Source organism: Opisthocomus hoazin, chromosome 1 (assembly GCF_030867145.1).
Source record: "Opisthocomus hoazin isolate bOpiHoa1 chromosome 1, bOpiHoa1.hap1, whole genome shotgun sequence".
Classification (NCBI taxonomy): Eukaryota; Metazoa; Chordata; class Aves; order Opisthocomiformes; family Opisthocomidae; genus Opisthocomus; species Opisthocomus hoazin.
In genome coordinates, this window is record NC_134414.1 from 152,781,902 (window position 1) to 152,808,132 (window position 26,231).

The 26,231-nt window shown below is 39.9% G+C and overlaps 1 protein-coding gene across 1 annotated transcript; it reads right to left on the reverse strand.

Annotated features, from left to right (window-relative positions):
• Nucleotides 1-23,445, reverse strand: MRPS35 (mitochondrial ribosomal protein S35). The gene is made up of 8 exons (XM_075441999.1): nucleotides 23,238-23,445; nucleotides 20,734-20,777; nucleotides 19,361-19,528; nucleotides 18,899-18,959; nucleotides 18,193-18,332; nucleotides 14,337-14,446; nucleotides 12,503-12,572; nucleotides 1-508 (listed from the first exon to the last, which is right to left on the reverse strand). The coding sequence occupies exons 1-8, from the start codon at nucleotides 23,377-23,379 to the stop codon at nucleotides 230-232; spliced, it is 1,014 nt and encodes a 337-aa protein (XP_075298114.1). The 5' UTR covers nucleotides 23,380-23,445; the 3' UTR covers nucleotides 1-229.
• Between the last annotated feature and the right edge of the window lie 2,786 nt (nucleotides 23,446-26,231).

The following is a 26,231-nucleotide window of genomic DNA, read 5'->3' on the forward strand; positions in this document are numbered from 1 at the left end:
TGACTCAAAATGTACTTTATTCAAAGAACAAGATTCACGGACAGGAAAATTATGTTTACAAGAAAATCCAGCAGTAAAGAAAAATCTGATTACTAATGAAATTAACTCATCATCAAGTTCCATATTTTTGGTTAAGGTTCTGAATAATTATATGTCCATATCATACAGAAATATTAACATAGTAGTTTAATGTTTCTGTAATAATCAGATGTACCTGCAGAGTCTGCTCTCACGGTAATGCTTGTATATTCAATAGTTTCTTCACGCATTCTTTATACTGAGCCATGTTATTTTCTGTTTCACCTTCATTTTTAAGTGCAATTACAGAGTTCCTGTAATTCTTAACCACTTCGGATGCAAGAAGCTCTTCCTCAGTTACGTTACTGACATTCTCTGAAGCTTTTATTCGAAGTAGTGTATCCAAGGCATTTTTCTGAGAGCAGCTGTTTTCCCAGATATACTCTTCCATGTCTTCTTCAGTCTTCTCGCTCTCCCACATCTCAGTTTTCTGAAAGAAAATATACATCGTCATAAAAACTACTCAAGACTGAAATAAAGGTACAGTAATTTGAAGAAACTTTTTTCCCATACCAATCACTTAAAAAATTACTTTTGTTGTGATGATATTTCCACTCCTCTGAAGTTCAAGTCTTATAACTCTAGCTTCAAACAGAATTCAGAAGGTGCCTGCATGCTTTACATTTTCTGCACAGAATGAGTTTCTTTCTTCCCACTTATCAAGTTCTTTATGTATGTGGCAGATATAAATAGACAAGTCACAATGGGAAGAAAAGCTTATGGACTATACATAACAAAAAACCTTGTAAAAGTAATAATTTTAAATAACCCTAAATGCTCAAGCTTTGGAAGCAGTCACCTAGCTGTTCTGTCCCTAGTGTATGATTTTGGTCTGTTTACACTTGCTGCAAGATGCGATGTGAGGCAGCTCATACCAAGTAACCTATGGTAAGAGACAGCAATCCTTCACCATTTGGGACATGTTTTAATTGTGACTCAGAAGATAAAGCACCACCAATTAATCCATTTCCTCCTCCTGCAAAACAAATGGCTCCTCCAAAGAATCTCTGTCCTCAAGGTACTAATTTTTATCTAACTTATGCTGCAAGATTAGACAGGATCAAAAGTTGAACACAGACAGAAGACATCATCCCAGTGCCTGTCAATATTTGGTTTGTGCACTTGTTCTTTTTAGATTTTGTATTTGAATATTTCTCTGATTTAGTAGCTTCACAGACTGTTGAACAGGTATTGTAGATGTTATAACCTGCTATTTTTGTATATTTAATTTTTATTGTAGTTTTGTAACTATATATACTTTGTCGATATATTTGTATTTTTATATATTGTAGACTGTATATTTATTTGCATATTAATAATTATTTTGTACTTTACTGATATAAACAATACACAGCACCCTTGTATTATTTCGACTATATAAGAATCACAGTTTGAAGTATTTTTGGTGGTCATGTTTGCCTTACAGTTGTAGAAATCATGTCTAAATAAAACTTGTATTTCTCTGGGAGTAAATTCAAAGAAATATTATAGTAAAGCATTTGCATTACATGGATTTTTTTTTCTTTTTGTTTTTATTCCCTGCCAGAAAGGGCTCTTCAGTAAATTTTTAGCTATGCTATGCAGAACCTAAATAAACCTGGCAATCATGGGAGGGTTGGGGGTTTTTGGTTTTTTTGGTTTCTCTTTTTTTTGGGGGGGGGGGTGGATGTGTGTGTTAGTTTTTCGTTTGTTTATTTTACAGTATTCCATCCACTAAGGAACAAGGCTGCTGCAATTAAACCATAATATCTAAGAACCTTTAAATTAAGACCCAAGATTACTTTTTTTCCCCCCACCTACAACCCTGTATGCTTGCTCTGTCTATCTGATTTGAAAAATACTTTAACCAGTGCTGCATTCTGCACCTGGTAAATAGAATCTCTTCTCTTTTAAGTAAGAATCCAAATGTTTAGTCAGAAATAGTGATTAACGCTGCTAAAAGGCTCATATGACTGCCATTAAAACCAGGACACAATACAACACAGAAGTAAAAGAACCTCATTCAGTTTCTGGGGGCGGGGAGGGGGGTAGCCTGTATGGCTAAAACAGTAGTGGAACAAGTGGGTATAGTAAAGTATTACTTGTATGTTTCAAAAATACTGCAATTCAACGTGAAGATTTACACAGTTTTAAATTAACGACATCACCCTGTTTTACATATCCCTTGTTTATCTGTATAATGGATAACCAAGACATTTTTTTCGTAAACTCCAAAAGAATTTTAAAGCAAAAGCTTCTCTCACAGGGGTAGGGTTTCTCCAGAGTAAGGGAATACGGGTATTGCCCCTAGACTTCAAACAGAAGATCACTGTGAGGCTTTTAAACACCTTTAAGTTATGGCGGAGACAACAAGAGCTAATTACATTTATCTCTTCATGAAAATCCTTCTCTACACACATTAACTTACAGGATTTTTGAGATGCACGCTGGCAAACAGATTGAGATTTCCCTATCTCTTCTGAGCTATACAGTGCAAGAAGATTTTAAAGGAGGACAAAGAAACTGCTAAGTGTTCTTTCTTGGAATCCTTCCCAGCAGAATGGTGTGTCAAAATGGTTTTTAAAATAAAATCTGACTGGGGAGGGGGGGGGGAGCAGCAGGAAGGGATTTGACGGTAGGGGGAGATTTCAAAATCCATCCCTCAGCCCTGCTACAAGAAGCCAGTATCCTTTGCTGCACTGTTGGTGGCCGTGCCTCAAAATGAAAAGTTATCCCAGTGTACACAGGGCCAGACATACATCACAAACAGGAAACTGAACAGAAACCAGTTTTTTGCAGACTGACTGTATTGGGTGAAAGTTAAACACCTTTCCAACCAGATTTACTGCAAGAGAAAAAGTGAATCTGGAACTGTATTTTCATTTGAAAAAGCACCCTAGGTAAACAAGCACCCATGAACTCCGAAGAGTGGAAATGTTACAAGTATTGTAGTCTCACTTTAAAGTGGTACAAAGAAAACTAATGAGACAATGAAAGAAATTTAAAAAATGAGGTCTTCATCACTCAGTTTTGTTAGCTGATTATTGCTGTCCCCTGCAAATTTAAAAATGTTAGTAAACACTGCAGTGAAAACTGGAATACAAGTGTGGCATTGTGTAACATTTTTCTAGAATCCTCACTAGTGAATAAGGTTAAAAATCAAGAATGTATGTTTCTTTAATGAATTCACTAAAAATGACTGCTTATCACACATAAGAGAGAATCTCAGTAAGTATTAACCAGTCTGGCTGGAGAAGCACTTAGCTGACCATTTCAACTTTCTCTTACCAAAACTTCCAGTAAGAACCACCAAAAAAAAAAAATCACCAGAAAACAACTGCTCATATAAAGTCAAAGGATATAAACCCATTACTAGAGGCACAAAGGAGTGACTGGGTTTTTTGCATCTCCTAATGCAAATATATAGAATTATTCTTTCAATGCTATAAACAGAGTAAGGATTTGTTTCTAAGCAAATCTTTTATGCGACAGTTTAAGCCAGTGTTTTGGGAGGTTCACAAGCCTTTACAGTGCATAATCTGAAGTGCTGACGCAGTACAAATACTAAAATAGTACTCTGGCCAGTCAAACTGCTTTTTATGCAAAAGTCACTAACAAAAAGTTTCAATATATATTGAACCCTTAAGTACAGAAACAAGGAAAGCATTTCGCCACCATTTTTCTTGTTTTTTTTTTTTTTTTGCCAGGTCAACCTTCATAATTGCGCTGTCACAGAATTGTCAGTTCTCTGGTATTTCTTTTGGGGAAGTCATTTTAACTAAAATTTGTAAGTGGCACAGAGAAATCTTCAAGACAATTAAAACATGTCTCACATTACTCAATTTTCTTGTAAATGGTTCAAACAGTTAAAAATGCCATGCTCTTTAGCGAAGACCGAATATTTTAGTGGCATTTTTTTTTCAGAGGAAGGAAAGTTCTTTAAGTTGCAAGTCAAGTTTCAAACTCCGTATAGTCTGGAGTAAGTACATGTATTTCTTCATAGTGCGCTGAAATAAAAGATACTTCGTATGGTACAATAATCACAGATTTTCAAGTAATAAATGATAGCTATACTAGCATTTTCCAAATCACTGGGTACTTTTGAGCCAAAGAGGAGTTGCCCCCCCGTCCCTGAGGACTGTTTCCCAGGAGGTCCTACTGATTAACTCCTTGAAGAGTTGGAAGTTGACTTACCTAAAATTTAGGGGCCTAACTATGCCCCTTGCCTTTCCCACAACCCTCAGGACTGCGAACTCCACCAATACATGACCACTGCAGCCCAGGCTGCCTCCAGTCTTGACGTCACCAATGAGCTCACTTGCATGGGTGAGCATCAGGTCCAGTATTGCGTCCCCTCAGGTAGGGGTGTCAATTACCTGGCTTAAAAAGTAATCCTCTTAAAAAGTAATTCCTTCTAGGAATCTGCTGGATTGCCTACAGCTCGCCACTTTTCCAGCAGATGTCGGGGTGGTTGAAGACCCTCAGCAAGTGCGAAGCTTCCTGGAGCTTGAGGAAGCAGGCTTCGTCAGTAGGCTCCCCTTGATCAGGTGGCCTGTAGTAGACACCCATAACCAGGTTCCCTCTGTTGCCTCTGTCTCTGCTTGTTACCCACAGGCTTTCCACCTGCTCGTGACTATTCTTCAGGGACAGCTCTTCACACTGTATCGATTTCTTGATGTAGAGGGCAATGCCTCCACCTATTTTTCCCCGCCTGTCCCTTCTGAACAGCCTGTAACCATAAATAGTCATGCTCCAGTCATGGCATTCACCCCACCAAGTTTCAGTAAGGGCAATCAGATGGTAGCTCTCTAGCAGCACAGTAGCTTCCAGCTCTTCCTGTTTGTTTCCCATGTTGCATGCACGTGTACAGGCACTTCATCTGGGCTGTTGGCCGTGTCACCTTCATAAAAGAACACCCCTTGTTTCCCTTGGGGTGTTTCACAGAAGCTTCCTTGTTGGCTCCTACTCCCTCAGGAGCTCCCAGCTCATCTCTGCAAGACTTTGACTGTGCTGCAGTGTCCTCAGCACTCTCTAGGCAACAGGCTGAAGGCCCATACTAGCACCCCGTCCCTCCAACCATTGTATATCCCCCCCCAGTTTGTCACCGGCAAGCCTGATGTTCCCCCTCAACTTTCATATCTAGTTCAAAGCCCTGCAAGCTCCTGGGCAAAGACCCTCTTTCCCCTTTGCGAAAGGCGAATCCTGTCTGATGCCAGCAAGCCTGGTGCTGTGTAGGCCATCCTGTTGTCAAAAAAATCCAAAGTTGTGTTGGCGACACCAGCCACAGAGCCATGTATTAAGAGATTGGGTCTGTCTGTTCCTTGCAACATCACCGCCCGCAACTGGAAGGAGGGAGGAAAAAGCAACCTGTGCCCCAGATTCCCTCACTAGCTGCCCCAAGGCCCTGACATCTCTTTTGATCATCCTTGGGCTACGTACTGCAACTCCATCCCCACCCACGTGAAGAGCAGTAACGGGCAGTAGTCCAAGGCCTGCACTAGGCTGGGAAGTTTCCTAATGATCTCTCACCCAGGCTCCTGGGAAGCAGCAGACTTCGCCATGAGGAGGGTGAGCATATTGGACCTTCTGTTCCCTTCAGAAGAGAGTCTCCTACAACTACGACCCTTCTTTTCTTCCTTTTGGATGTGGGTCTTTCTGTTCCCTGCTACTCCTCTGGTGTAGATGGATCAACACCTGCATCATCCACTGACTGGTCCTCCACAGCCAGAGCCTCATACCTGTTGTGCAGAGGCACCTGGGAAGGCGTGGTGGGCAAGGAGATGGTTCGCTTTGTGCCCTGGCTGTGGACTTGTTTCCACTCGCTGCTTCCATTTAAGACCCTGCCTACATCCTGGTGGGGGGAGGATACTGGATCCCTTTGATCACCGCCTTTTTCTGGTGCCTGTCCCTGTTCAGGTTTCAGTGAGGTGAGAGCATAGCTCCACCAGTCTATCTCTCGTTCAGACTCCCTGATGCTCTTTAGCCCACCTACTCTGTCTCTTCGCTCTGCCACCAGGCCAAGTAGATAGTCCAGCTGATCACACCTTACACAGCTGTTCTCTCCACTGCCATCTGTTTCCAGCACAAGCTGGTGGCACTCCCTGCAGCTGGAGACCTGGACGGCTGTGTCTTCTCCTGGGACCTCAGTCTGGGTTGATACCTCCTTTCTGGCAAGCGCAGAGGACACAGCCTTCCACCTGGTGGACACCATGGCTAGGCTCCCTCTCACCAGCCGAACTTCTTCAACTCACCTCTTGAGCTGGGACACTTCGCCCTTACCTGCACACCCTGCCTGTGCAAACTGCCATGCCACAACACGCCCTGCTCGCCACGCTCCTGGTCGCTCGCGCTCCCTGGGGGCTGCTCTGGTAGGTGAGGGGGTTTGGCTGCTGTCACACTCGTCCCCATCCGCTGCCACTCGTTAGCGGCTCCCTCTTTCCCACTCGGGAGGGGGGATGGGGGGCATCCTCTCTCTCCCAGCGCTTTTGCTGCATCAGGAAGGGTCCCTGGGCACGAACCTCTGCTCCGGAGCACTTCACCTTTGGTGGCTTCCTGAGGCCAAAAGGTTGTTGAGTACCTCAGCCTTCTCCTCGTCCGTTGCTACCAGTTTATCAGTCTTGCTCATCAGGCTGGGCACACTTTCTTTGACCTTTCTTATCTGGCTGACATACCTGTAGGAGTCCCACAGGTTTTTTTTACAAGAAGAGGTACAAAAAAGTTTAACCTTCTTTCACTGCAATACACATTCCCTGTCAGCAAAATTCCTTCCTTTGATTTAAATGTTGGAATTCGGATCTTCAGGGACAGTTTATTAAATTTAACATCTACTATGCCAGTTAAGTTTTATCTTTTCTGACACACGTTAATGATGAAGACTCAAGTTATTAGATTCTGAGCACTGGTGAGTGCACAATGAAATGTGCAACACTGGCACCCTTACTTTAGCCTCGGTTTGTATTACTTAAACTATATAGAATGACATACTGAGAAAGAACACTATTGTAGGAAGGGCATGATTATATCACACTTCATTACTCTAAGATCTCAAAGTCAGGAAATGTACACTAAGCAGTCTTCAGTTACACTAAATGGTGCCCAGAGCTCTAAACCTGTCTCTCCCAGGTACGTGCTCTAATCACTAAGCTATGGCCCTCGTTTTCAGTTCAATGAATCTTGAATTTTCTCCTGCCCAGGGAGAGAGTTCCAGCAAGACTTAACAGTGTCTCCCTCTACCTCCCATTTTAATACTACAACCCATGTGTCATAACATCTTGAGTGCTCAGAACATGAAGTTAAAGTATACTTCTGAATCCCAAGTGACCAGAGGCCTTGTTTAGGTTCCAAAGATGGACTCATTTCCTTTCACATATTTAGGCTGAATTACAAGCTAAACAACTATGAAAACTGCAAACTTCTACTGTTACCAAGCTCTTCTGGCACAACCTGTCCTGTGCAGCCTGCTGTAGGTGACCCTGCTTCGGCAGGAGGGTTGGACTGGGTAACCCACAGAGGTCCCTTCCAACCCCAAACATTCTGTGATTCTGTGAACCTGAAGTGATAAAAATTACGTTTACTTGTAATGGCTTACAATGATTGTAGCTGAAAAAAACACAGTACAATTTAAGTGCTTACTAAAGTCTAGAGAAAAGCTACACAATGGATTTTAGGATTACCAGTTGTTATGTGAAACTATTCATTCAGCTGCGTGCATACACAGATTCCTCACCCCACCAGTGCCTTGCAGTTGTATGCTCTACTTAAAAGGGAATGCAAAAGCTTTGTGGGACACTTTCCCCAAATTTATTCAAACTACACAGCTTTGGGATTCACAGATAAATAGAAATACACTGCAGAATAGAAAACGCAAGGGCAACTTTTCACTAATCTTTCAAGATCTCAGCTGTGTAATGCAGGATGATATCCCCCACGCTCCATCATCTTGCATTTCTGTATGTTGAAAATCATGTGGAATTGGACCAAGGAAAATTGCTGCACCTCTCTGTAGTCTTAAATGGTTTAAAACAACTGTACGTTATTTCCTCCTTAGTCTATCTTTTTCAGATTCCTGCCCTTTATAATGACTATGAATGTTTTTCCTTGCTGGAAAATTAACTGTTCCAATTCTCCCTTCCTGCTTTCAACTAATAACTGAACTACTTTTTAGTGATAAACTATTAATCCGGGCTGAGTGTGAAGAAATCACTTTATCTTTTCAACCACTTGAGGGCAGCAAATTCCTACTCTTTAAAAACCACTTACTACCATAAAAATACACTCAGCTTTAGGGATGATGTTACAGCATTCAAGAAGTACAATTGTTTAAAGGTAGCAGAAATACAACTGATTGAGCTGCTGTTTAACAATCTACCTAATATATCTTACCTTTTCATTGATTCAATCCAGGCACAATCCTGGGGGATAATTTGAAAGGAATCACAGAAAAAGTCCAAAGCAGGCAAGCTCAATTCTTGCCAGGTGGTGGAAGTCAGGTATCTACTGAATACATTTGAAAAGCTAATGAAACGCAATTTTCTGAAAACTATTAGAAATGAAGCAAAATATCTCCAAGTATTTTAAACTAAGAAAATCAATGAACACTCTTAAGTTTTAAAATCTCAGTGTTTTAAAGATAACTGAACTCACGTGCCTGACACCTTTCTGCATTTATCAAAACTAAGCTGCCAAATGCATCACTCTGGGATCTTCTTTTTGCTTCTCGTGCACCTCCGTAAGTAACAGACTACAACTAAATTAATACTGCTCCCACTATTGAGATCCATCTCAAGAAACAGCACACTGTCTTCGTAGGGATTATGTAGATCCAAATGCTAATCAGTAGTATCCCACTTCTCCTACAAGTAATCAAACATCTTCAGCTATTCTCTCCATTCCCAAGTCACGAATGTACCTTTTTGAACTCCTGTCACCTTTGTCAGCTTCTTCATCTTAACTGTTTATTCTGACCATCTATCAACAGTCCAACAATTCTCTTCCCCTATCCTTCTCTCCCACAGTGTGGAAACTGTGCTTCTTCCTCTAACACTCAAAAAGAAAATGAAACAGACACGCAGACACATCAAAAATAAAGTTGCTCCTTCCTTTCAACTCCTCCCCTTTTTCTTCCTTCCCGATGTATTCCAGAAAGGGCTCCCTTACACACATGATTATAGAAAACACCTGAACTTCTCTGAAAGCTTTTCTACACTAGGTTCAGCCCTCTAACTTATCTTCAAAGCCTTTCACAATTCGGCTAGTCTGCCTTCTTGCATCATCCATCGGTTGCTATCAGGTTAGAGACGACAAAACCGCTAGTCAGTGCATTAATCTACCAAGGTGCTCCCCTCACTTTGGCTGGGGTACTTTTCAGAAACCAGTCTGCCAAATTTGATTTGGATAACCTTTTCTTAATTTATTTAAATGCAAACAAGCTCTCTTCCCCACACCACAATCCAAGAAAGAATTCTTAACAATGTAGTCAGAGCCTTGAGGTAGAGCAATACCTGTACCAATTGCTGGTAAGCCCCCCACTCCCTTTCCTGTCCATTTTGTCTGCACATACGTGTTGCATATTACAACTGTAACTCCATTACAACAAGGATTCTTGCAAACTAATTCCACCTGAGCCCTCTGATTGCAATAGCAATGGAACTAGTGAGCTGTGGATGCCCTGAGTTTTTACTGAGGCTGACACTGGAAAAGCATACAAGAAAATTTGCAATACAGAGGCTGCTGTTGACACAGTGATAAACTTTGCCTTCTAAGCATGCACACAAAGAGACAGGTGAGCCAGAATTAAACTCGTCATACTCATTACTGTAAGAGTAACTTTCTGCTGGAAATGCATCTCTACACAATGGAGCTTCATAGCACACAGTTCGCTACATACCCAACAAAACCACAAAGAACACCCATTCTTTTAAAAAGGTTTCACATTCCTCAACTATTTGGATGCTCTAATTCATAACTGTAATAAAAGAATTTTGCATCCCTGCCAATCAAAATACAATTACACTTGAAATTACATTTGCTGATGTATATCAGCAGACAATTTTTTCTTTTATATATTCACATGCTTGCTGGTTCACAAAATTCACTAACCCAGTTATTAACATAAATTAGAGAATTATGCTATGTTTGGAGAGCTAGTAGGAAAAGTTTTCAGGACTGAGGGCAGAATTTACGTGCAGCCAGCTTTCCCTTCACTTAGCAGGAGTGGAACACTGCCCTCATCTTTTTATGGAATTTCACAAAGCACACACATGAAAACATCATATGGCACTACTCTGCTAGGAAAGTCCTCAAATCTTGCAATTAGTTCTGCAAACAGGACTGATGTTGCTGTCTACATGGAAGGCCAATTCCCACACCCTTCCCTCCCCCCAATATTTAAAGTTCATACAAGTTAAAATAAACCACATTGATTGCTTATGGTTTACAAAACGTATCCAAAATACCTTTCAGCAACTTATTAAAAGGCATTACCACTGATCACGGAAAAAAATACACCCACAAACCAAAACATGTCACACAAAATAAAAATACATGTCTCAGGAGACAATTAATTTTTCATGGACACCAAAGACAATTACAATTGATTGATGAACTCATCAAATATTAACATGGAAGTTGAAAGGTAATAAAAGGGCAAGAGACTTGTGCATATTCAATACACACTGAACACTCATGTAGCAGTATCGTATAGCCCTGTCTTCCATCACTAAGTAATGCTAGAGGAAAGGACAGATGTGGTGTTCATCTGGAATTAATAAAGTGAGCAGTGTCTAACTCTCTTGTCATTGCTTAACACTGGAAACTGATCTGTCGTTAATTTAAGCCGTGTAATGCAATGTAATGTTGTTGGGGAGAAAAATATCCATGTGCACAGAGCACTTGAAATCTAAAGTCAATGTCTCTTTTAAGATGTTAGTATAAGCTTAAGTTAATTTGCTGCACTCTACTATTACGAAGCACATCCTTCAAGGTAACTTCCAATGAACAGGAAATAGAGCTCAGCCTCCTCGTTATGTTTTTTTTAGGTCATCACTGCAATGATCATAATCAAGAACACTGAAATTCATAAAAATGCTAAATATGGAGATTTGATTTGAATGCTATGGAACAACTGAAACCAGTAAGTGTGAATTTTGGTAGCTAATCAGCTACAATTTAATTAAAAGAGTACACCTATGGAAATATACTGATGATGAAGGCTTTCACTGTCCGTCTCAAACAGCGTGACTAATAACACACTACCTTTAAACAAAGTTAATTTATCCAAAATGTAACTATGGGTTTTGAACAATAATTTCATTTCAGACTGCTAACTTCTTTTCTGTAAAAAATGGTTTTAAAATTGTTGAAGATGGTATTTACAACCAACAGAATTAACCACAAAAATACAAGTGTGAAGAATTCACTGTAGAAGAAAGATCTGTGGTCTAAAGATATCTTACTGTATTGAGAGGACTACTTAGGAATTGTAATAAATTATCAATAAACTGGAATAGTATCTTTAATACACTTACACTAAATATTTCACATGTATAACCATTTAATAAAATGAACTACTGGGAAAAATTCCAAATACATCACATCCTGAATGGTTATAGAACAGTTTACATTACACTTGCTTTGGTAGAAATATTTAGATGAAGAGTTACAGTAATTCCATATCTTTCGGGACGCTAACCCTGATGCAATGAAATCCTAGAACAACTGAAGGTGGGGATAATGTCGCTTTTCCTCACTCCTTCCAGCTTGTGGTAAGATTTGTGAGAGAGCATTCAGGAAGCAGAATACTTCAAAGTTGCAGCCATGGTTTACCACAGCCCAGGAAGAGCTCAAGAAAAGACAGGCTTTAAGTAACCTAAGAGTTTGGAATCGGGCAAAATATAGATACTGTGCTGTATGTTAGTTTTCATAGCTTTAAAGTCCATAAACACACCTCTTTGCTTTTTTGAAATAGACTTGTTTTCATCTTTAAATAAGGTCACTGTTACAAATGCACAGATACCAGGTAATAATCACAGGGTGCACCATTCCTCTGGATGTACTCCATACATATTTGAATACTGTGTATAAGCAGCCCAGGTTTTCTGCTAGGCTCATGGTTTGTTTTAGGCTCGCTGTTATGAGAAAAAGTGTTGGGAAAGAATCTCTTATTAAGGTGAAAACCTAGAGAACTTCTGAAAATAGAAAAACTCTGTATACAAACAGCAGAACAACACTTGTCAAGTTCAAGAAATGCACTCTGACTGGGGAATAAGCTTCAAACATAAGCAACTCATCTTGGTTGAATTTGAAGAAAAGTGAAGTGGAAGAGGAAAAGAATCTACGATAACTTACATTAAGCTGCACACAGTCATGGAACTTTTGGCAAGTTATGAGAGTGCATGTTAGTGTGCATGCATTAGATATAGAGCGTGAGTGATTCACAACTGCTTACCCAAGATTCATGGTAGAGAACTGTCAGGAGGTGTATGCCATAATCATAGTTCTGTCTTCTCAGCGGACACCTGAAAATTCATAAACAAAGCTAGTCTTGAAACCAAGCCACTGGAATATCTTTTTGAATAAAATGTTCAACTTACCATCAACACTTCTAATTTGTAATGTAGGGTAATGTGTTTGATTCACACAGATTTCTGAATTACGCTTAATTAAGAATAACATCATGAAAGCAAGAGTATTAAGAACATGGAAGAATGGGAATCTGCAAGTCAGTGAGAAAATGTACAAAATACAAAAATTTACAGACTTTCAGGAAACATTAAAAACTTTTTTGCCCTCTATGCCACAGTGGAATCAAACATATGTTACTCTGAACTCCCTTAAAACCTGATCTAATTTTTTTTCCCCAGACCTGCAGGGAGAACGATGACTGGTGAAAACAGCCATGAAATACAGTTCAGAACAGGAGATCTAGTGCATGACTGAAGAAAAAAATTTTAAGTCAATGTAGCTGTTAAGTCAAAATGGGATTACCAGCAAAATTTATTGGGATAAGACAGAATTCTGCAAAAACAGTGCATTTTTTGAAACCAGTCATCAAAACCTTCTGCTGAGAACTTGACGACATTAATCTCTTTCATGTTGATCACCCATGACCTCCTGTCTCTTTTTGACACTCACCTCTTCCTGTAGGCTCCTTCACACCCCTATTTGATGCAAAACAAATTGAATCATGCGAGACTACACCAGAGACACTCTAAAAACACTCATCTGAATGACTATGTACTATAACTATTCTAGCAAATAAGCTTTAAGGACTCAAGCTTTTGACTCATTTCTTTCATAGTGAAAGAGTCTCAGCTCAAAAGTAATCTAAACATCAGCCTGGAAAATTCTGTATTAAAGAAACAGATGCAGCTCAGAGCTTGGGCCTTAGAATTTACTACAAGAAAGTGAAATATCAACAGGCACATCAAGAATTTCTTCTGGAACACAGCATGAGACCATTCACAAACACTCTAGAGGGTAAGCTCCTTTCAGCTATCCTAACATTTTATCCACAAAATAAACCTTGCCAGGGAAATGAAACTATTGGTAGCACAGGCGGTCCCAGGAAACTACCCAGATTTCCAGGTCTAGTCAAAAAAAGATATGCACAATTTTATCCATTTTTTAATTTATTTTATGTAGAAATAAAACAGTATTTCATACTGAAGGACATAAAATTTAAGAGGGGGAAAAGAATTCTATAAAAACATACAAACAGGAAAGACTACCAACAATGTTTTCCTGCCACTGAAAGCAGCTGCGAAATAAAAGTGTACTGTGAATTTATAAATACATATATATTCTCTTAAATTCTTCAGAATTTAACACATAAAACATGTTTCTCCCATGCAGCCTTCTGAACATAACTGTAAATAGCTACAGTGATTTGTTTATATTTAGAACACCAAAAGACTGAGAAATGTCTGGTCACCGATGTCCCTGTTTTTATTGCCTGAAACTCTTTCGATCATTGTTAAAACTCACAGAGCCCACTTGGGAAACATGACAACTACTTTAAAATAACAACCGAGACTTCTAAATACAGAGCTTCAATAACTCGCAATATTTAACAAACACTAGGTTTGACTTTACATGATTTGTCCATTACAATTTTAACAGTTAGTAACAGGAGCATTAGTATGTTTACCTTATGTCATATTTTAGCCCTAAAAATATAATAATTACCTAAGACAATAATTGATATTACTGGAAGACACGCAGCCCTTTCTACACCACGACCATTGCTACAGGCATTTTTTTTTTCCTTTTTGTAACCGTACCTGTCTGTTGTAATTGTGAGCATATCTGTATCCTTACAGTACCGCTCTCCTACAAGCTTAATGAGCTTCTTCTTTGCATGGTCATCCAAATTCAGGTTAGAAAGTTTAACCTTCAAGTACAAGAGAAAACACCTTTCATTACTTGGATAAATCCAACCTATGCACCCTAAAAATACTTCAGGATAGTTAGGAACATCTTTTATCAAGAATTAAAAGGATAGCTATTAAGTATGCATTTGCAGAATTTCTCCTGATTGTATCACGTCAGAACTCTTAATGCAAGGCGAGTATAATCTGAATATTAAAACAATACATTTATTTTCAAATACCAGAAAGGCCAGGGGAGAATATTTCTATTCAAACTTTTTTTTCAGAAGAAAAAGAAGCTGTCAGTTTAATTTGTAGCTGTAATTCATATTCATGTGTACTTGACATAAAAATTAATCTTTTTTTAGAATTTTTTTCTTCCAACATGGCTCAGTTATGCTCATACTAAGATATATCCGAGATATTTATAACAAGCATCCAAAAGAGGAGGAAAGACAGCAATTCAAGAGAGAGCAGTTCAGAATTCTGAAAGTCATTACTGGGAGATGCACAGATGCACACAGGTAACAATCTAATGGACCACAACTGTTTGATCTCACATAATTGATCAAGCAAAAGTGTGAATGGCTTGGCTTCTGTTCCAGTAACAGAAAACCCACAAACATAAGGTCTACAACAAATAACTAGCATTTACTTGCAGAAACACAAACCTCTAAGAAGTTAGTCTGAAGCTAGTTTCTATATGCAATAACAAGTACGAAAAGTAAAGCAAGCTGGTTTTACCTATCTGTTCACACAATAGCAAATAAGAAGGCTGTGAGCCTTAACAGTCTGAAGGTATGTAGTGTTGGAAACATAAGTTTCTATTAAATGAGAGTTGCCGAGGAGTATTAAAAACATGAAGACATAATGGTAGTCTCTTACTAATTTGTCCACTGTTTGTTTTTTCTCTATATTCTTACTACTGTCTCTGTGCTGTACTACAGAACTGTTCAAAAATCAAGAAACCTGCATCAGAGAAACTAACTAAAGTTGAAGGAATAAAAGAGATTCAAAGCTCCAATAAATGAAAAGAAAAAACCTTACTACTAAAAATAGAAAACTGAAGTACTAAACCTAAATACGACAAGGGAGGAGACAACAGCATTTCAATACTGAAACTTTTAACCTTGAAAAAAAACACTAACATTCATACTCCACAGACTACACGAAAAAGGTCTCCTTTTTAAGGAATTCCATGCTCATTTACTATGCATGCCTGTAATACTGGTGATCAGGAGCTCACCTAGCTTTGTTCCCCAGCTCACATTTTGTCAAGTCTAATTCCAACAGACCTGTCAGACACATCCAGCCTTTAAGGCAACGGCCAAGCTGCAACAAAAGCTCTATTCCTAGTGCAGTTTAAAATCATAGAATCATGAAGGTTGGAAAAGACCTCCAAGAACATCAAGTCCAACTGTCAACCCAGCACTTGTCTCAAAAGGATGGCATTATTGGAGTTGTATCATGCTGCCTTTATACAGTGCAATTACCTGAAATTCACTGTTAAGAGAGCTATGATTTTATTCTACGTGTCTTATTTTTTCTATAAAACCTAAAAACCAGTCTGTTGCCTGTATTACAGGATCACAAAAAATACATTGTTCTTACTAATCCAAAGTCACTTTAAAATGACAAATATTTATATGGCTACTTGCTTCAAAATGGAATAGCAATTGGGCAGCTTCTAATTGTTAGCTGGAATGCTGCAGACTATTTTACACTGAATTTCAGAAAAGAACAAAGACCAGCAGTTGATTTAAAAAAAATGTCTCATTTTACATCTTGCAGTACTACACTGCCTGGCACGATGTGGACAATTCCACATGGGAAAAGACTAGAATAAATTTAATGACAAGGAATACTGGCTACAAGAGTTGAAAAATTAGCATCTCCAGTACAACACCTGGTAGGAAAAAGGCATAATTTTTTAGTTAAGAGGTTTAACTTTTAAACCGTATTTTAAAAAGGGAATCTTATCATGAAGATCCACCAGAGTTTATCACAGTCTGTAACAGAGTGCACAGTAAATGCTCTCTCATTGATACAAACTCCACCACTGACCCAGTGTCATCTGTTTGCACCTTCAAATCCTCCTCTTCCCCCTCTCTAGGCAGATTTTGTTGTCAGAAGATTAATCAGAGAAAGAATTTATTAATGAAGTTTGGGATCAAAACACCAGTAACTGAAAAAATTATATGGGTATTTGTTCTATTTTTGTGTCCCACTCCAACCCCTCTTTTTTAATACACATGCATAATACACATCTACATAATGCCTTACAAGTACCAAGGCCTGTTAACATTAATGGACAGGTTCAGATAGGATAATACAGACATGCTTATTTGTGTATCGCTTTGAACTATCCTCTCCAGTGCAGCATAGCCAGTCCCTAGTCCAACATCTTCTCAACAGCATAACACAAGTTCTTTGTATCTAGTAATGTTTTACATAATTTAGAAAGCAAGATATTTACAATACTCTCACCACTTGCTGTTTTTAATGGGAGGAGATTCAAGGCTGTTTGTCAGAGCAGCCAAGCTCTTCCCCCTGCCTGTGACACCAAGCCCAGCACTGGCCTGCAAATGTCAGTATTACCCCATGCGAGACAAATGAATACGGGAGCAAGGAGGGGCCAACGTGACTGCTCCTGCTCACATCCACAACCCAGCATGAAGTCAGGAGCTTCCACTCGCACAGATACACTCCATTTCCCTTTATTTCTAACACATACAAATTTGTGAAAACTTGCTCTTGACCATGGATCTGAATTAGGAGACAAAAAGCTAAACTCTAGGATGCAATGACTACAAGGGGAGGGTGAAGTTACTGCTAATGGCAGCGTGAAATGCATACGTCAGTCAATGACAGGCCAAACTAAACTTCAGCCCAAAACATTTTACAACATAAAGGGAAAGTGGAGACTCCTACAAACAAAATGAATTACTACTGTTCAAAGTTGCCATGATTAGAAGCTGTGTAAGTGTTCTGAGCATGTGGTATCATGCAGTATTTTAACTTCTACACTGACAGAGTAAGAACACAACTATCACTGACCCCACTGCTGCTCCTGCTCCTAAGATAGGCTCAAGTCCCATCTCAAAAGGCACGTTCAAAAGCCACAGCGCAATCCTAACTTTACTACCATGAGGACAGGCAAGCACTGGAACAGGTTGTCCAGAGAGGTTGTGCAGTCTCTAAGCCCTGGAGGTTTTCAAGACCCAAATGGATGAAGTCCCAAGTAACCTGGTCAGATCTCATACCTACATTCAGACTAGAAAACTCCCGAGCTCCCTTCCAACTCCAAGCATCCCATGATCATGTGATCAGAAGGCTGCTGCTCCTAATGCATGCACACTGATACCTCAAGGCCTGCCAACTCAATACTTACTAATAGTGCCTCATTCATATCACCTATATTTCAATACTTGTGCACTTCTATGGTCTATAAATTAGAAATTAAAGAGTCTAAGCAAGACACAGAGTACAAAGGCCCTTACAGCCATTTCTAGAAACATATTCTTCAGAAGGCAGATTATTTTGCTTATATCAGAGCTTAGTCTTCATTTATAAATACATATCAGTATCGTTACAACCTCAGTTGTAACATGCTGCAATACACTTAAGGAAATCCACTGCTTTTTATTCAGACATTCAGTAAGCCATTTCCCACATTTCCTTACAACATATCGTACTTGCACATGTTCTGAAAAGAAAGCCAAGCATTTGGCTTTTTGAAACAAAGGCTGTTTACCAAAATACTACTTACACTTAAAGTCACCACTCTTGCTTTGGGATTACGAATAGATGTCCCTGCAGAAACATAATCTACTGTCTCAATCTCAATAGGAAAATGCTGTTCACATTTCTCATCACTGTCCAAAGCACTTGGCCATTCGGTGCAGAAATCTGTATAATAAAGAGAAAACACTCCAAGTAATATCTGGTGGTTTTTTTTCGAATTTATTACAATATATCTTTTTAAAAGTAGTACTTATAGAAATCATACTCATTTAGATAACAGCAGGGTCTCTGCTAGACTTGCTCCAGTATTTCAATGTCTTGTTTGCACTGGGTTTCCCCAAACAAGACACTGTACTCCAGATGCAGTCTCACAAGTGCCAAACAGAACTACAGAATGGTTTGGGTTGGAAAGGTTCTTTAAAAACCATCTAGTCCACCCCCTCTGCTATGTGCAGGGATGCCTTCCACTAGATCAGGTTGCTTAAAGCCCTATCCAGCCTGACCTTGAACACTTCCAATGACGGAGCATCCACAACTTCTCTCAGCACCCTGTTCCAGTGCCTCACCACCCTTATCGTAAAAAATTTCTTCCTCCTCATGTCCAATCTAAACCTACCCATTTCCCCTTGTCCTGTCACTACAGGACGTTGTCTGCATTGTCTTAGAACTCCGAGAGAGATGTTTTTTCAAAACAGAAAAAAACCCGACAAAATAAAACAAAAACCCCTCACCTTTAAGAGCTGCACAGTGTTTCTTAATTGCAGGAGGAGTAAGATGCAAAAAATTGGGAATCTGAAACAGACATATTAAGAGTTACCAAAAATAATAGCTTTTTGTCTGTTTATAAATAAAGGGCTATTACTGAAATCTGATTACACTTTTAACATTTGTTAAGGTAGTACAATAAGCTTCATCAAATATTCAGATAAGACGACTGTCCTCATGTCTGTTTTAGCAGAAGACTTTAGCCCCATTACGAAAGTCACAAGCACGCTAATCCTAAAAAAGTCTCCCGACTGGTTCATTTGTTACTTACATATGTATTTGTTACCATTTAATTTTGAAATTAAATAGAATGTTATCCTATTAATTAATAAAAAACAGTATCCAATACAAATATTCCAATCAAAGCTGTGCATTCTTAGTGCATAATAATTTTAAAGGTTACCACACACTAATGGAATGCATCTTACCTTTATAAGTTCTAAGTTGCCTTCTTTTGTTGGAGGTACTCCTCCCTTCACTGGGTAACCCATTCGAATTGGGAGAGGCACAGAGGCAGGTTTAAACGAAGCTGCTGTTGGATAAACACTGCTCCAGTCCTGATCAACATCCATCCTCTCAGTTCTGGGAGGTACATGCTAATAAATTGAAAATTATGAAAGTTTGATGGGAGATATGCTGTTTTGAGAATGTGCACACACACAAAGCTATTCCTGGAATAAATTCTCAAAGCTAGAAATTTCAAGACTCCTTTACATCAAAAGGTAGTGCTCATTTGCAATGGAATTTTTAAAAGATAGTCTCTCAAAGCTCAGGTAGCAGGTGCTTCCCAATCTTCAACTGCATTTTATTTCAGAAATGCTTAGAAAGAAGACCTTACCATCTTCTTGCGTTGTGATAAATCAGTGAGGGGAGAAGGGGAATCAAACCAGTATTTAATTGCAAACGCAGTTTCCTAAAGTGCCTAAGCATTTGGGGGGGGGGGGGGGGGGGACAAGAACATAAGCTTTAAAATTCTGAAAGTCTGGGCAAGTTCATATTAAAATAAATAAATATTAATAACTCTGACGTTACTTGCTACAGAAATTCCAGTATAGCAATGAAGTATTACCATATTGCAGAAACAGTTTATTTCCTCTAATAACTGACCAAAGTTCCAGCCAAATGTCCTTAAAAAAAAAAATTCAAGTCACTATTTCTTTCCGAAAAACCTTAATTTTTAATTTAGAAGGGTAGAAGACAAATGGACATACGCAGTCAGCTGATCTGACTACTTCGGTGTATCAGAAATCTGCTCTTGGAAGTTAAACAAACAAAAATTTAATGCACACCAAGTCCACATTTACTACTTGTCTTTAAAAATCGAAACACATACTGCTTTTAAAATTTATGTGTGGAATAAATTAAGAAAATTCACAGTGACTAAATGCTGAGATATCAGTTTCAATTCTACCCTGCAAGAACAATTTAACTTATGCACAATATCAGATTTTTTTACACCAGAAAACAACCACAACTAATCTTCTACACTCATACTGGAAACATCAAAATACCTAGTTTTATTTTAAATGCAACTATAACTTGCTTTTAAGGCCTGCAGTACACGGTAGCAATACAATCTAACTGTTAGCTTGTTACCATTAATGTGTTTGCCTTTATGAGAATACAGACTGAAAACAGCTGGGAGATTTAAGTGAGGTGGTGGTTCTGGAATTTACTCACAGTGGATTGTTTCATCAGGTTTTGACTGCAGAAGGGGTTCCTTTACAAACTGTTAAGACATACAGCTTAACAAACGTTTTCAAACACCTCCGAGTTAACTGTAAACAGTTTCAGTACTTACTGTTCTTACGAACTGTGATGTCCTGCCTCTTCTTCTCGTTGAAACTGAAAGAAAAATTTTCAATACAAACTATTGCATGGTTTTGTGGAAAAAAAACTCCAGCATAATCCTGTATGTTCTTTTTTCTTTTACAAAGACAATATACACTAATACTTCCCAGTCTTTACAAGGAAGAGGGGGGAGATCAGACTCTCACACTGCAGATTGCTCATTTATTTTTTGAAACTTAAGATATAAAAAGCTTGAAAGCCATTTCATCTGGGTCTATCCTAGAAACACGTTAAAAATAATTTAGTGGTTACATGCTTAAATGCATTTTGCTAGCATCATTTATTCCAGTTTGATGCAGGAGGAAAGAAAGACAAGATGAGTGAAAGTACACTTTTGCCTTCATAACTGTGCTTCCTTTTCTCTTTCCCACAGAGCTGTTAAGTCACAAATCACTCTCCACGAGCAGTACAAGACAGCTAAACCTAACAGTTCACTGTTACCAAAAGGAGAATCCCATGGTTCCACCCCTCTGTTCTGACAGCACATGTTCACACCTTCTCCTGTGCCACTCTCAAGTTCATTTAACTTCTCTATGAACAGTAAGCACATCAAACTGTTCTTCTTCTTGAGCTGGGGATAGGGAATAAAGTGATGGGTTTGTCTTCTTTTACCATGTTGATCTGGCTTATTGAGCAGTCCCAGAGAAGATGCAACAGAAAGTGAAAGAGGTTACTCCCTTTTAGCAGGCCTGAGCCACCACTTGGCTCAACTTTTTAGCTAACTGAATTCAGCTGGAGCTCTGGTGAGGGACTTGTAAGGTTGTATGAAGATACCAAATACCATTAGATTTTCAATCCAAACAGAGATTTTCGCTTTCTTGTCTTCATTTCCTCCCCCTTCTCAAACTCTAATTTCACCACTTTCAACACCCCCCCCCAAAACCTCACCATCAAAAATAACGTCTTTGTAACAGTCAGACAAATGAAGGTGAATCTGATGACATCTATTTTCAAGCACCTTGTTTGCATTTAGGGTTTTTTTTGTTTGCTTGGTTTATAATTGTCACTACACTATGATACAGTATATATTCAGCAAAAAAAAACACTGAATGGAATTTAAAAGTGGATGTTTGGGTTCTATTTGCTTCATTAGTTTGTCTTGTAACCCTACACCACATAAGCCTTGGAAAAACTTGCGAATGTCACAGTTCTTTTGTTTTCTTATCTAAGTATTTTATGGATCCAATTCTGCTCTTCATCTTCTTGCTGTATAAAAATTTAAACTGAAGGATACATATGGGGCTCTGCAACAGCTAACACACAGCATTTCTTTACCCCTTGATCTGCCATTTTTATGATGCTTCCACAAACAGACATAGTTCATTCACACCAGTCTTATTACTTCTTTTACAAACACCTACAATTTCAGGTCAGGACACCTTTTACTCCTGCAGTACCACGGCTGCAACATCAGACACCACTTACGGGCCCTCTGTGGAGCTCAGCCTTCTCCTGAATCCACAGATGACAAACACCCACCCGGCCTTCACAAAATACAAGTACAACCCTGACCAGCCGTTTCCATTTGCACTCAGAACACCCTGACCAGCTCAGCCTGAGGCCAGGCACGACACCAAATGTTTAACACGAGTACACGTCCCTCAGCAAACCGAAATTCTCATTTGGAATACCTAAAGCCAGGCAAGGCGCTGCAGGTCCGCTGTACCACTGCTATCCGTCTAGAAAAGGCCAGTTTGCTCACTTACATCTTCAGACTGCTCACAGTATTTACACTGCCAAAATCTGTATCCTTTACCATAAAGATATTTGGGGGGGAGGTGTTTTCTTTTAGGTTGGTTTTTTTTTTTTTTAAGGAAAAGCCCTCTTGTTAGAGATTATAAAGATTGATTATAGAATAGAATAAAATCATAGAACTAGAACGTAGATTCAGTTGTGTAAACACAGCTGTGTTAAGAAACCATACAATCGGTGTGTTGCAATTGGGAAAGAAATCGATTGTATCAAACAGAATTCACAAAAGAAGATGAAAGACAGACGACAACTCCGAGACGACCCTGAAACCAAGACAGGCCTGAAACCATTGAGGGAGAATTCTACGAAGACAGAATAATAGAAAGCACTTAATAAATGATGTACTTAAAGGAACGGAACTGTTGCTTAGAAACTTATGAAGACTCTAGACTTGATGTAACCGGTTTAATAAATGTATATAAACTGGTCTAGCAAGTTAAGCTTTGCCACTCACTGAGGTGATGGCCCAACTCTGAGTTGTGAATAAAGCAGTACCTAGTGTAACCCACCCATGTGAGGATAAAATCTTTAACACCCTCCAGCAAATATTTGCAAAAACAAAACGTCCTTTTCAGAGCCGCCCGCAGCCGCGAAGGGACGAGGCCCACGGGCTCCACGCCCGCCCTCAGGGCCCCGCCAGCCCGGAGCCAGGCGCAGCCCGAGCCCCCCGCCCCCGGCGCGGAGAGGCCGGGCCGCTCCCACCTTCCCTCTGTTGGCCTTCCCTGCCCTTCGCCGCAGCCCCGGAGGAGTAAGCCGCAGCCCCGAAGAGACGCGGCCCCACCACGGCCCTCCCGCAGCCCCGGGAGAGCGCGGCCCAGCAGCCCGCCCCGGCCACCACCGCCATCTTCGGGCCCTGCCCCCGCGCAGCCTCCGACCCGCAGCCGACCTCCCGGCGCGACGGAAGCCGGCTGGGGCCAAGCCAGTGGAGAAGGCGAATGGCTGCGGTTCCCCGCCTTCAAGGAAGCGGGGGGAGCACCATGGCTGGCGAGGGGAGGCGCGGAGCCGACCCGACTGAGGCGCCCGTGGCGGGACAGAACCCCGGCAGTGGTCTTACTGCCTCCGGGAGGGGGGCGGAGGGCGAGGGAGCAGTGGACTAGGGTTGTGCTCAGAAAGGGCCTTGCTGCTGCGGCCTGCTTCCGCCATCTTGGCGTCTGTAGCGCCTGCGCCGGCCCTGGGAGCGCAGCCGGCCTCCGGGGCTGGGCCCGAGGGATGGGCTGGGGCTTGCTTGGTGTTAGAGTCGGTTTGTTCCTCTCGCAAATGAAAACATAACTTCGCAGTCCCCGCATGCTCTTGGTATCCCCGAAAGAGGGAGAGGCTCTTTCAGTGATCCCTGTAAGCGAAGCGCTGTGAAGGTCTTCAGCAAAACATGAGTGGGTCCGGCCCTGTCTCATGGAAACAAGATGATCATGGTGCCGTGTGTGTAAAAAATCTGGACTAGATAGTGCTGCTTTTCTTAAATTTCACCTTTTTTCTGCTTCTCAGAACCTGTTAGGTGCAGGTGTTAGGGGTTTTTTGTAGCAATATACTTGTATCCCTGGCCACGCTGAAGAGTTGCTGGCTTTAATCTATTTGTTTCAAATTACAATGTATCCATAATGTATTTCACCCTTTCATTATTTATATAGCATCTCACAATAACTTCATCCACTTTAACACAATTGTTGGTCAGAATGCATTCTTATGAATGATGTATAGCGCTAATTACAATATAACCATTTCAATTACAGATTTACAGAAGATTTTTCTTAATTTTAAAACTTTTGATTTATGCAATACCCATCCCAAAGTTAATATTGGGTAGAATAAGGACAAAACAAGATGTGCTGAAATTCTTAATAGCATTGTCTGACAACTGCTCCAAATGAAGATTAATTAATTGAATTCTATAAGTCTTTAAATTCTCAAGAAGTTAATTTTGAAGCTGAAATGTCCAGAGATCAAAGAGAGCTAGGCATCCAAGTAAAGTTTTGGGCTTGAGTGCCCAAAAAGGTTGAATCTATTCTGAAATACAAAATTGAATGTTACTAGTAGCAAGATACCCAGTCATACCTCTAGAGACGCAGAGTATATCTTCTTCATATTATATACATGAGCTGTACAAAATTGCACTGCATCATATGTTCAGAAATATCCCATATAAATAATAGCTGCTTTTCCAATTTAGAAAAAAAAATGTTATTACATCCTCACTTTCAGAATATTTGTCAGGCACACCCAATGCCTTCACAATGATGTGCCGTTGTCAAGATTGAGAGAAGCATCCTGTCTTTATGCACGTCTCTGCACCTATATATATCCTCATGACAGAAACCTTGCAAGTCAGTTTACGCACATGAAGACAAAACGGAGAATGGGATTAATAAGCAAAGTTTGATAAGTCTTTGGTTTACATTAATGCTTAATGTAGTGAATTTTACAAATACTAAGCGATGACTTAGGCAGCCTTACTGACCTTCTGAAGCTGTATATTCTCACTGGAACATTCTTACTTAGAAGTCACCCTGAATTTTATCTTATTTTCCATATTAGGGTAACATAAGAAGAGATCTTTTGTTGTTGAAAGCATGTAGTACTGGTAACAGAACGAGATCCAGCTGCAGGTATTATGTGTTAGCTTGGAGTCTCTGTTTCATGACTTCAGCATGGGTTACCTGCATGTGTTGGGTTGCAGTATCTAAAGTTGTTAATTTATTTTAAAATCCTCTTCAAATTTTTCGTGTTTTTCCTAAAAAGAATGCAGTTAGTCACAATTAGCTGGTGAAGGGTCTAGATAACAAGTCTTATGAGGAGTGGCTGAGGGAACTGGGGTTGTTTAGTCTGGAGAAGAGGAGGCTGAGGGGAGACCTTATTGCTCTCTACAACTACCTGAAAGGAGGTTGTAGTGAGGTGGGTGTTGGTCTCTCCTCCCAAGTAACTAGTGACAGGATGAGAGGAAACGGCCTCAACTTGCATCAGGGGAAGTTTAAATTGGATATTAGGAAAAATTTCTTTACCGGAAGGGTTGTCAAGCACTGGAACAGGCTGCCCAGGGAAGTGGTGGAGTCACCGTGCCTGGAGGTGTTCACAAAACCTGCAGATATGGCACTTCAGGACAAGGTTTAGTAGGCATGGTGGTGTTGGGTTGACAGTTGGACCTGATGATCTTAGAGGTCTTTTCCAACCTTAGTCATTATATGATTCTATGATTCTAATTATTTTTTAAATGTCAGCTTTTAGTAGAATGGTCCATGTTCAACACACTGCTGCTCATGTTAGAATTTACTCAGAAGTGAACATCCAGTTGTCTACTTCAGAAGGGTTTTTTTTAAAGAAGCACTTATGGAATGTTCTAGTTGCTAGAATAAACAGTTCTCAAGAATCTCAGCCTCCTTCAGAGTACTTACCGTTGAGGCAGCCTCTTTTCTACAGCTAATTTCAAGCAGATCGAATTGTTTCTTATCACAGATTTGTTTGTTTAGGTTTCTTTGACTCAGCCAAGCTAAGTGCAGTCCCAGATTTCCAAAAGGTGAACAAAACTGAAGTGCCTCAGATCCAGAGCGTCTTTGCTAAACTCATTGTATTCAGCTGATTCATCATCATGTGTTATCACGTGTTTGTACACTGCTGATGCTACAGTAACAGAGAATTCTGTGAACAGGCTAGGAAATGCACTAGAACGAGCAGGATCTCTACAGCCACCAAGGTTTGCTCAAAATC